Below are 12,758 nucleotides of genomic sequence, written 5' to 3'. Positions count from 1 at the left end.
TTGCACTGGATTGAAAACAGCACAACACCCGCTTTCAAAGGCAGCACAAACACGCACATTTCCCTGGCGCTCCCCTACTCATCAAGCTCACCTATGTCAAGTTAGTGTTATGGCACAGGCAACACAGGGGGAATGTCTGCCACAGTACATGCACAAGCAAGTTAAGTTACACAGACAGTAAAAGGTGGTGAGAGTACAGGAGGAGGAAGGGAAGTATAAGACGAACCTCATTTATTTTTGGTCAAAACTTAATTTAGGATGGTTAAAAAAAAAAAAAATCAACCTGGCCTCACCATCACATCTTTGGGGCTGGTTTTATTGGTTTTTTTTTTGTTTTTTTTTTTTTTTTTACACATTTTTTCCCCCTCTCTCCTTTATGGGCTACATCAGTTCATCACTGGTCCATACTGAAATCCAACTCTGAATGGGTACAGCGGAAGAAGGAAGCTACAGGGAGCGTAACAACTGCCATAGTTGGGCAAGACATTGAGGAATGCGACTGACACAGCCTTCCACGCAGCCCGGAGCCACCGGCATTCCCCCTCCCGTGGGCATGCAGCAAGTCCTGCGCCAAGCAAACCACCCATGCAAACCCACACACTGCCACGGCTGAAGCAGCCACCCTGGGGCTCAACACCACCCACGGTGGTACGTGTGCCAAAGGAGGCAGGGACAGGTAGGGGAGGAGGAGAGCAACAACAAAAGAACAACAATAACATCAGTCAGCCCACCTTCAAAAACAGAACAAATTTCAGCAACTCTCGAACCGAGAACCAACCTGATTGTCTTCTTTATCAATACTAGAGTTATCTCGCTTCAAGATAAATCGCTTCTGGGATTCTTCACCTTTTTCATCTTTTAAATGTTCAGAAAACCTTTGCTCTGGTCTGCCAGCAAAGTAAAACATAGCAATAAAAAAATCTTTCTTTTGGTTTAGCTTTGATCTTTATTTCTCAGTGCTCTTTGTTTTCACAGAGGCATTCAGTGCAAAAGCATTTAACATTTGTGAGATGCTGCCTATAGCTGTCTGAGGCTGCTGTATCACTGCTAACTGTTATTGCTATAAATAGCTTTTGTTGTTGTTGTTGTGTAGCAAGGAATGGGAATCCAAAGTCTCAGTCACTGAAATATTTAGACTCTCCTCATTGTGACTGAAGGACAGGGAAAACAAATTACCATACTGTATGTTAATTTGCTTCCTTCAGTAGCTGGGATCACCAGCAACACTGCTGCTTAGTGAAGCCTATCCATCTTGAAAAGCAAAGAGAAACTGCTAGAAATCTTAAAAACACAAAACCAAAACCAGACACCCAGGGCTTCCTCATTCATACTAAATAAAACCAGTATAAGTAGGGACTGATGATGTTTTGCTTAAACAAAATTTTATTTCATCACCATTATGTGGGAAAAATACTCCAGAACAATCACAGAGCATAGAATTAGTTCACTGATTTAAACTCATACATTCATTTACTTGTTTTAAAAGCCAAACTCCAGTGTTTTGGCTCAGAATTTTCTGGTTTATAAGCTGTTACGATGCCATTCCATGTTCTCACCTTGTGCAAAAAGCAGTATCTTACATCACCTCATCTTGTGCAAAAAGAGAACATTAGGAAGCAATTTTTGTTGCCAAGTTGGTCACTGCCAATGCCGCGTAGCTGTCAATAAATAATGCTCCAGCCTGCACCACTCCCAGAGTGGTAATGTTTTAAACCTGCAGTGTCTTAAGCCCTGCCACATCAACAGGGTGATCAAAGGCCTCAAGGACTGAGCTCACGTTTTCACATGCTGGCTATCACCCAACTGAGGGGGTATTACTGCACAAGCTGTGTTTTAAAAGCAGCAATACACCATGAGATTTGTCAGGGAATACAAGCCTTGTGCTCAGTGCTGGAAGAGCTGCCAGCAGCAGTGGTGGTAAGAGATGCTCGTGTCTAGATACCTACACAAACAAGACACAAAGCTTCCACTGACATCAACGGAAGCAATTGTGAAAAAATCAAAAAGCAGAATTTAAATAAGTCAGCGCTTTTGCAAATAAGAGTCCTCTACAAACTTTACAAAAAACCCTCTCAGCTTCATCTTATTTCACAACAGAAAATGAAACCAGATGCATAAATGAGCAACCCTTTTGTTGTTACAGCGTTATGGATTTCAAATCAAAATACAGCATATATCCATGCCATAATTGCAGTCCGTAATTTTTCATTGTCAGGTATACAGGAAACATTTGCAATAAACTGTAAGAAATTCAACAGTAAGGCACACCAGCTCTCTGCCTCTCTTTCTTTATGAATTTTAAGCACTTCCACTTCTGCTCACAATTTGTATTTTTGTTACAAAGTTACAAAACACACCATCCCAATTTCTGCTGATTTTGACAACTGAAGAAATCTCTGACCACCATCCATGGCTATAGGGCCCAAGTCTCTAGATTCTCTGGATGCCCTACTAGCCTTCTTTAGGAAAAGCCCAGAGGACCATGGCTATCTGCACAGTAGCTTCATAATCTAATGGGTCATTCATTATGTTTCCTCATAAACAGAAAGGCTACAAAGCCCCATTAATGGTTCACTAGATGGGTTGTTCTCCCTTTAATGAGAACTATGCCTGCACAGCCAGAAATGAAGATTCATTCATGCAAACATTGTGCTTTCACAGGACTATCTGAGAATTGTTACTTTTCTAGTTTTACATCCTAAAGCACAAACAAAATTTCTGCAGTTGTACCATCAGTGTAAAATTTAGAGCTGTAACCTATCTGCTGAGCATCTAATAAACTATATACAAAGAAAAATAAATTATTTACATTTCAAAATTCAGGAAAAAAGTCATTAGAGAGAAAAAAATAGAGAAAAAAGCTTGAAAAAAATTGAAAATATGTCTCCAATTACTAACTTATTTAATCAATACCATGATTTTCATATTTCAGAGCACTATTTTAAAATTCAAATCCCATTTTCATTTTATTTACTACTTATAAAACGTTTCTATTTTCCATAAGAGGAAAGGAAAAAGTGTAAGACCACAAGTCAAAATTAATGATTCAGTATGTGCCCATTAACAAAATTAATCTACAAGCCCAGTAAGTGATCAGTCTCCAGTTGAGAAAAGAAATTTGCATGGTCAGGGAGAGTCTACAAATGTGCAGGGTACCTTCAGCACCATGAGAAGGTCCACCTCTCCCAGCCATCCCTGCAGCTCTGGGCCACTGTTACCAGCAAGGTCACAAAGAGCACAGCCAGCTCAGTTCATAGGGATGCAGAGAACCTCAGTGGTATCAGCCCCGTGCTCTAACCAACTGAGCTAATGAGGGAAGACTGCCATGTGAGATTTAGGATACCACACCACCAAGTGTCTTCAGGCACACCAACCTGCAGGCCTCCCTCAAACACTGAAAATCATCAGTAAAAAGAAACGTAGCCTAACTATTTTACAGAAGATATTCATACATGTGTTTGTGTTTTTCTGTTTAATACTGACAACCGCATTCTTTTTTAACACCTATCGCAAAAATAAATTGTTAGGTGGATACAGATGGTAAATAATGTTTAAAACCACTAAGTGAAACCAAATGTTCTGAATCACTTGGGTAGAGAACAGGTTGATTCTGAAAAGGTTTGGGTATGTTCCATTGATGGAAGCCAGTGTAAACTCCATATTCAGTTCCCTGTAACAGCATAATGCATTTGCTGTAAGGAACCTCATTATTCTGGGGAAATCTGTTACACTGGTTTATGAATTTGCAGGTGAATCAACTGCTTAAAAATTAAGAAAATAATGTACAATTTTGTGTAAGATGTAGTGTAGTGTCAATATACTAACAGTATATAATTACAATTATACAGCAGATGCACTGAATTAATCCCATGTGAGTCCTAAATTAGTAACAATCACATTTACCCTTATGAGCTTTTTTAGCTGATACTGCCACTAGTAGTCAGCACAATATATCAGATTGTGCTCATGCATATAAGTGAGTGAATTTATCAAGATGATTTTTAATATGGCATGAATTAAGTTCTTACTGAAGTCAAAGCAAGGTTTGCAATTATTATTATTTCTACAGACCCATTAAAAAATCAGGAACCTCTTCACTATTACCATACTGGATGCCTAAATTATGTCTTCAAATCCTAAAAAAAGAAATTGTGTAATTTTAAAAATGGAACTTGCACAGCCTTTTTGAAGAGACACTGAGGACTTCTGAAGGCATTATCACTAATTCAAGTACTTTTCAGTATTTAGGGATCTTCAAAAAAAATTAGAAATCACATACAAAACAACCTACAATACTTTTACTATACTGGAAGGTTGGCCACAGAAAAAGGTGCACCCATCTACTTGGTTAGGGCCACGTACAAGAAAAAAAGATATGCAAATATTTGCCTAAAAAGCAACGTTGTCTACCTGTAAAACAGGATTTAATTAAGCCCATTCAGTATTTCATTTATCCTCCATGGAATTAGTGCATTTGAGAATCTCAAAGCCTACTACTCCAGAAAAAGAAGTTTAAGGAGGAACTACCTTTTAAATTAATAGTATTTATGTAATTTGAGGACTGTACTGAGCAAACCAAAAAGTATGACCCAGTTATACCTTAAAGGCTCAGAAACCAACACAAAGGCAGGGAGAAAGTATACAGACTAAAAATATGTAAAGTCTGGTGCATTTTTTTCTTTCGGTTTTATCTAATATAACCTTTTGATCATTCAAATTTTTATTGCTTGACAATATGGGTGGAAGCAAAACATCTGTGCCATGAAAATGCAACTTCACCAGACCACAACTGCATATGAATTAATTTCATATTTCCTAAGAGTTGTCAGGTAGCTTAGTCACCTTTCTGGTGGTGTGGCTCTGAACATACGCAAAACAGACTTTTTCCTTCCCTGTAAAGCTTTTGATCAAGCACTACAAATGTTTAACAGAGACTGGACCTGAGAGTAACTTAGTGCATCCCCAGGCAGTGGGCGCAGTGCCCTTCTCACTCCCACACCTGCCAGAAAGCAGAGGCCCTTTGAGCAGCCAAGACAGCCCGTCCTCTCTGCATCCTGCCCAGAAAGGTGGCACCATGATATTCAGGTAGCTGCCAGCAGGATAGCTCTATGCAGCCAACTTCAGTAGCTGTCCTGCACCACCCAAACATTTAACCATTAAAAATTTCCCCAAACTGTCTGAGCATTTGTGAACGTCTGCAAAGTCTGCTCCCATCACTTTAGACAATTTCCTAATTTCTTCCCCCCGCTGCCCCCCACAGTAAAAAGAGATAACTTTTTGTCAAGTGACCCGTTTAACCAAAGGCCAGACACAATATGTAACAGGCATCAATAACTCTACAATCCAGTGTTTTTCCCTGGCTCAGGAGTACTTCTACGTACTTGTGTGCAATATCAGGTCCAGACCTGGGGGGAGTACGCAGGTAAAATCTCAGGGCAATACTGTGTCCTCCTTTCTTGTAGCTGTGCTCCTTCACAGGCAGACCATGATCATATCAAACCTTTCAGCCTCATTTTTGTGTTGGCAAAATACTGTAGTGGTCACTTCAAGATATGGTGAAGCTTCTCATTTCTGCGCTTGGAATTACTTCATCGTGAGGGTGACCAAACACTGTCACAGGCTGCCCAGACAGGTGGTGGAGACTCCATCCTAGGGATGGTCCGGGACATGGTCCTGGGCAACTGAATCCAGGTGGTGCTGCTTGACCAGGAATTGGACAAGATGACTTCCAGAATCCTTCCATCCTTAACCATGCTGTCATTTTGTGAAACACTGAATCAGTTATATAGGAACAAATCCATAGTGGAACAAACCTCCATCAGTACTTTTTAGATGGTTTTTGTGTCTGTTCTTTCTTTTATAAGTTGACCATTTTCCTTTCTGACGTTATAGTTCCTTAAAAGCTATGGGCAGTCCTTACTTAAGCACGGCCCCAAAAGCACTTTTCTCAACTCATTCCTTACAATTAGCTTTGTATTTTGGAAATCGCAAAGCTGGAGTAAGTCACAAAGTATTTCTGTGTAACAGGAAGAAAACAAAACAAACCAAACTTTTTGATGACATTAGATAATTTTTCTCTTCTATCGTTATAGTGATTTTAATGTCAGCTACTTCCATCCACTTTAGTAGAGTTCCTCTTAACCTATCTCTGGATGACAGAAAACAGAGTTCATCCCTCAGGCATATTTTTTAGATGGACTCTTTAAGGAGAATTCCCCATTACATGCTCATTTAATGCTTTTGATTCTGAGTCAGCTCTTGTAAGTGGTAATGAAAAAACCCTAAGCCCTAACTACCTTAACCAGGTATTTAATCAAATTAGAGATTTTAAAAACATGTTGCAGAATGGTAATAGCTATTATGATGCACAGTCTAAGGAAGGAACAGGGCATTTCCTTGAGTCTGCCAAGCAAACTAATGCAGTTTCATAGACCTCTATTTGCACAGGAGATAAGAAATTAAATACTAGCAGGAAAAAAACCCCAGCACTCATTTAAAATAAGTTAATCTGAAATAACAAAGAGTCAGGAAGCACAGATTCCACACCAAAAGGACAAATGGAAAGAGACAAGCATGAGGCTTTGAATGCTACAATTCTGAAGGCTTAGTCACTGCATCAGCTCAGATCACAAACAGTCTGGTATTGTCAGGGCTGACTTCTATAGAGCACATAAATCTTTATTACAAGGCATATGTTTCTCACAGTCCCACAGCACACAGGCTGTTGCAAGATGCCTTTCAAAAGAAGCAGCAGCCTCACCATGTGTGGAAAAGATGGGTTTGCCATTACAGCTCCTGATGCAGTTAAAAAAAATCTACCAAGCACTTCGTGCATGTCATCTGCAAAAGTCTCACAGGTAATAGCCAAGCAGCTGTCTGAAAGAACTTCACACAGGAATGCAAGTTCAAAAGGGGACATCACTGGGATGGGCAGGAGCCTAAAAAACGGAACTTTGCATTTGCAATGCAATGTTCATTTAATGCATATTACATGGGACAGCACGTTAATAGTGCTCTCTTGAATAAGTGGCAACAAGAAACAAAAAATAGGTAGGGTAATGTGGCTAGGAATAGGAAAAACCCCACCTGGGGTACTCTCAGAATCGCCATCTGGCAAACAAAATGAATAGCTGACAAAAAGGAGAAGAGCCGTGGAGTAGCAAGAGCCGGAGAGAGCTCCTGCTGCAGACTGGATTCAAATAACTTGTTAAGGTTTGGGGCACACTTACGCAGGTGCTCTGATGGTTCAACAGTGCTTTCTTGTTATTTACACCTGTCTTTAACTAAACTGACTGCTCAGTCCAACATCACATTAGTCTCTATTTTGAAGGCATGCTGCGACACAGTATGGTGGCCTTTCACTGCTGTGCTAGTTTGTACCTAGTATATCTGCCTGCTGTGTGTTTCTTTGGTTTTAGGCTGAAGGCTCTCCTAGGGTTCTGCATTTCTACCCTAGTAAAACCATGCAAGCATTACTGTCTCTTTGCTTTACACCTTGAGAAAACTATTATCTGCAGTACAAATGCCTGTTTTGATCATGGAGGCACAGGAACATATTCTGAGAGCTGGAGAATTTACAGAACTTGGAAGCAAATATGATCACTGTCAAAAGGTTCATCACCCAGCTTAGTGAAAAAGGCAGAATTCCAGCCCATCAGTTTAAATTAGTGGATTAAATTCTATCAGAACAACATTTTTCAAGAATGAGGGCCTGAAACTACACCCTTCAAATACGTTTCATGTATTTAGGGGCTGATGGATGCAAAAACCTCATTTCAAAAAGCTAGAATGGGAATTTAAATATAGATAATCGTTGAAGTACAGTGCAGTTATATTATCACATCTTAAAACCACTCAAGATGGCATTGCAAGCATTTGAAGGTAAATGCCTCATTAACAGATTGCTGCTTTTATCATATGAGTCACTAAGAACTTCTGTTATGATGGTAAAAGCATATTAAAAACTATAAAAGAAAAATCAATCCTGTACAAGACGGTTCTTCAAGGTGCTGCCTTCTCTGTACCAGAGGGGGAAAAATCTGCAAAACCCAAATGCTATATTTTCCCCAGTAAAAGACCATATATTCTTTATTCTTTTTTTCAGAACAGCAGCTGGCCTCTAAACATGTTCAGCAATTATTAAACAGGGATGTGGAAAATCCAAAGTTATTTTCACAGGCATTCTTCCCCTCTAATTGGGGTTGCAAATAAGTCTGGCAGGACTGAAAAAAAAGAGCCAGGAATGCTTCAGGGAAGTATTTTTCCTTCAGTGACTATGAGGTTTTATTATGTCATCTTTGCCCATCCATCAAGATGCCAGAGGAATCTTTTTCATGTCAAATTATGCTGTGTGTGGACCAAGCAGAGGGCCAGATCTTGAGGGATTTCAAAGATGCAGTACTTAAAATCCCTGATCTAATGTTGAGGCACCATTGCACAACTTAAGACCCTCACAAGCTTTCCTAGAATGTATTTCCAGAAAATCCTCCTGTTTTAAGACATGGATATAAAGACAGTACTTCTTGGCTCCCTGAGAATCTGCTTGAGTACAAACTTCAATCTTTTGCCCAGTTTCCTTGGGCCAGAGCACAGGCTTTGAACTCAGGGGAGAAGCCTGCACGCCAAGGGCACATGGAAAAACCAGCTCTTCTGATAGATGGGGCAGAAGCACGACGTCCTCTCTCAGGCAGGGACCATTTTAGGAGCTTCAAAATGCTCTGCTGTCCTCCTGTGATCAAACTAAGATTATTTCTTTACTGAGGGACCTGCTTGTGCTGCTCTCTCCCCAGTTAGATTTAATTCTCAATATTCAGGGTGTCTATTGAGACTGAACAGCTTGCACAGTACCAATTTATTTCCAGCTAATAGAGGCTCAAAAGTGGTAGCATAGTTTATGATGGAATTCATTAAGATCTGATTTTAAGGATGTGGCATATTCTGTAAGTGGCTGAAAATTACAGTGTTGCATAACTGCTGTGATCTATTTAAAATTACACTTTTCTATTTCAGAAGTTCAAAAATTAAAATGTAACAGATAGAGAAAAAGGAAGCAAATTCAAGATTTGAAGACTACTGAAGATTTGATGATGGTTCACCAAAAACCACCAGGCTAACAAAGAAACTATCAGTCCTCCTGAAATGCATCACATACACATTAATACCATAACAAATTCTTGTTCTGACTTCTGCTTCATACCATGAATATTTTTGCCATCTCTAGCAGGAAGACTCATGAATCAGAAGGCACACTCTGAACAATCACTGGCCTGAAGAAGAAGGCCTGTTTTTAATAAACTGTCACAAAAAGCTGCTCTTGAAGCAGAAAGCCGAAACAATGGACAGTCTTCTCAAAACTCATAATAGTTTTTACATTTCTATGAGTCCTATTTCCTGTGTTAAAAATGAGGCAAGCTACAGAAGAGCAAAAGGCAATTATGTAACCAATATAAACCTCCTCTAAAATTTACTTGCTCAAATTTCAACATCTTATTTCTGAAATACTCTGATATAAAACCATTGCTTCTACTACTGATGCACTGTTACCTCTGAGGAAAACACAGGGGTCATCTCAGATTTCCAGATCTCTCCCAAGTGATATGAAAGTATAAATGACCAAACAGCATCTTGATTAATGAGCACTTTCTTACTACAGCCTGACCGAGCACAAGGATTAATTACTCATGCAAGAAAGAGCTTCCTTCAACCAAATTACCTACTTGCTATTCAGCAGCACTCTCTTCTTCCTGGGCAACCTTCCATCTACCCACACAGAGCAGGTGACAGTAACCTTCTACATTTAAACTTGTACTATTAAGAGGTGTGGGTTAAAAAGAAAAAAAAAAAAAACAAAACAAACCCACAAGAAGAAATAACATTGATATCTTCTGATTAACACCTAACTAGTATTTCATCACAGTATAGAACAGCTGTAAAAAGCACATGTCCACCTTCATTATAAACAATTTAGCTTTAATAAATTACATTAGATTGAAATTTAATATGGGAGCTATTAGAATTGGTTCATTAACCCTAACATCTCATTTACAGAATAAGTAATTTCTTATGGGTCCAGTATACAGCTTACACTGAAGAATGAATGAAGCCAGTATTTAAGTGTCAACTTCAACTCAACTTCAAGTGTACTACATAGCGATGTTTTTTTTTTTCATCTGTATCTTTTAGGCAAAAGAGAAACGTATAAAATAACAGAGTGCTTGCTGAAAATAAAAGGCCAACCCAATTCAAATATCATTCACAAAATAAACATTAAGCTTTTTTCTGATCATGTTAATAATTGAATCATTGACTGAAGTAGATTATTTTTGTATGAAAAAAGCCCTAAAAATCTATGAAAAACCATGCTATCTGTTACTTAAATGCTACATGTTACAATGTAGCTACACAACCTCAAAGCTTTTATTATACATTATTCTTTCATTGATGATCTTACTAAATTCTTAGTCACAAAACATATCAGTTCATCTTGAACCAAAATGTGCCAGCCAATTACAGTGTGATTTCTCAGCTACACAGTTTCTTCATTTTAGTTGCATACATCTACTACACACCCTTTTACTTTTCCACATGTTTGCAGCAGAGAATGTCATAATACTGAGCAACAGCAATCATAAGCCAGAGGGGACATCTGGGTATCTCCAGTTTCTGTTTATTTCTTAGCAGGCAAGGAGCAACTGTTCTGTAGCGAAGATGGAAAAGAGGTAACTACAACAGGAGACAGAGGTCCTCTGACTCCATATTTCCTTAAAAAAAAAAAAAAGAAAAAAAAAAAAAAAGCCAGACTCCAATGAAATTAATAAAACCAGAAAAAAAAGGGTGTTCATGTACATTTTTATGCAATTCTGCTCTCATGAGATCATTCCTCTCAGTACATATATGATAATGAAGAATAGCATAAGGTGCTTAAATGCAGATGGAGTAACACCATGAAGCAAACCAGTTGCAAGGTAACTATTCTGGTTTACAACAGGAAGGGTAACAAAACTGTTCCTCAAATGCTCCGGGCAAAACATCAAGTTGCTTTGACTGAGATTTTACAAAAAAAGGTATTTGTGTTCAGGTGTACATTTGTCACTGCTCCCATATTGCTAAAACGTCCCATCCAAACAACAACTTAAAGAAATTAAAGTCTAGACTGAATAGCTTTTTCAGTCAAGGGGAAATGCATACTTTTCTGCATGCTCCAAAGGCTGTAACACTTGTTATCTTTTTGGAACTTCAGCCTCAGGTAAAAGAAATTCCAGAATCTATTTTTTGTTGAAATTGCCATGTTCAGTGAATGCCAGTTTACTGACATGCCTGTAGGATCCTGTACAAAAGTTCAGACTCTGAAGACAGTGAAATTGTCACAGTGCACCTCTACTAGTATAGACGTTATCTACAGCAAGATCATTCAGTGAATTTACAATAGAAACCCAACGAGAGCTTTTCTTCTTTGCTTTTGATTCAAACCACTCTTACACAGAGGAGGCAGATAACACAGATTGTATGCCAAACTACAAAAGCCTTGCAGGTTATTCAAAGTACAACTTCAAAATTATGTCTCCTTCTGCTGATACAGTTCATTTCTAGATTATAAGGAACCCCTGTAATGCACATAACAGCTTAATATTGCTTCTAGCTTTTGCCGTCTCAAAGGCACCAAAACACCTTCCAACTGAGGCAGCACAATATTAACAGAGTAGGAAAAATACCATGCATCACAAAGATCATAACTCACAGTGCTCCCAAAATATAAAACAGTCAGAACTGAGGATGTGAGAATTGGTATGAAGTTCATAATAGCTGTGTTACACCCTCAGAATATACGAAAATGTCTAAACACAGCATTATATATCATAAGCACGCTACCTTCTTGGTTCTGATGAGCCCTGCCACTCACATTTATATATATTAAAAAAAAAGTACATGAATGCATGTGTGGGCTGTTGTACAGACATGCTTGACACATGGCTGATGATCTCAACCAAATGAAAACCCTTTCAATTTACCAAGCACACCAAACATGTTTGCCCTACATTTCTCCACCTAGCTACAGGTAACCAAATCAATGAATCTGATTGAACTAATACATCTCACAATACGATCAGTTCTGCAAAAAACCCTGAAGTACTTCCAGTTGTTTCATAGGAATTATGAGGAATACTCAGAACAGAAGGTGGCACATACACATTTTTTGGCTCTAAAAAGGGATGCCCTGTCTAACATATCGCCTCAATTTCAAACTTCCCTTTATATCGTATTTCACTGTCTTAAGTTCCCCATACATTTCTGTGTGATGACAGGCAGACACAGATGACAGACAAATATACATTATAGAATGGTGAGGCAAGAACAGTTTCATATTGAGCAAGGCAGACTTCCCATTTTAAGCAGCATTTGAGCTCTCTGACTATAGAAACAAAATAACAACAAAATCCTCCATTTTCTAATCAATTTTTCTCATGAATACTGCTGAGAATAAGGTTTCAAAAATTGAAGGATTCAGTTAGGCAGGACTTTGTAAGGACTTTTAATTTAAAAATCATGTGAAAAGAAAATTTGTTTTTAAATCCATTATTCTCCAATGAGAGCTAGAATACAGAGACTTAAATTTATTAATGTCAACAAACACTAAAGTGGTTGAGGTCCTCACTGTCTTTTAAAATTTCGTTTCTTAAAAAGAAGCTTTGTAAACAGCAGGCCTCGTCCATATTCCTATGAAATTAAAGAAAATAAAAGACATCTTAAATTCTCAGAGT

General features: G+C 38.5%; 1 protein-coding gene across 25 annotated transcripts in view; it reads right to left on the bottom strand.

Annotated features, from left to right (window-relative positions):
* The window catches only part of ARPP21 (cAMP regulated phosphoprotein 21), a 196,970-nt gene that overhangs the window by 76,424 nt on the left and 107,788 nt on the right, over nt 1-12,758 (bottom strand). For 21 of the 25 annotated variants that reach the window (XM_040086952.2, XM_058423594.1, XM_040086960.2 and 18 more), the window contains one exon: nt 779-887. The exons of the other annotated variants lie outside the window; for them this stretch is intronic. In XM_040086952.2, coding sequence (XP_039942886.1) covers nt 779-887 — 109 coding nt within the window. The remainder of the gene's footprint in view (nt 1-778; nt 888-12,758) is intronic. 25 annotated transcript variants of the gene reach the window in all.

Source organism: Hirundo rustica, chromosome 1, assembly GCF_015227805.2.
Source record: "Hirundo rustica isolate bHirRus1 chromosome 1, bHirRus1.pri.v3, whole genome shotgun sequence".
Lineage (NCBI taxonomy): Eukaryota > Metazoa > Chordata > Aves > Passeriformes > Hirundinidae > Hirundo > Hirundo rustica.
Note: the sequence above shows the minus strand (reverse complement) of the source record. Positions and strands in the feature narration are given on the sequence as shown.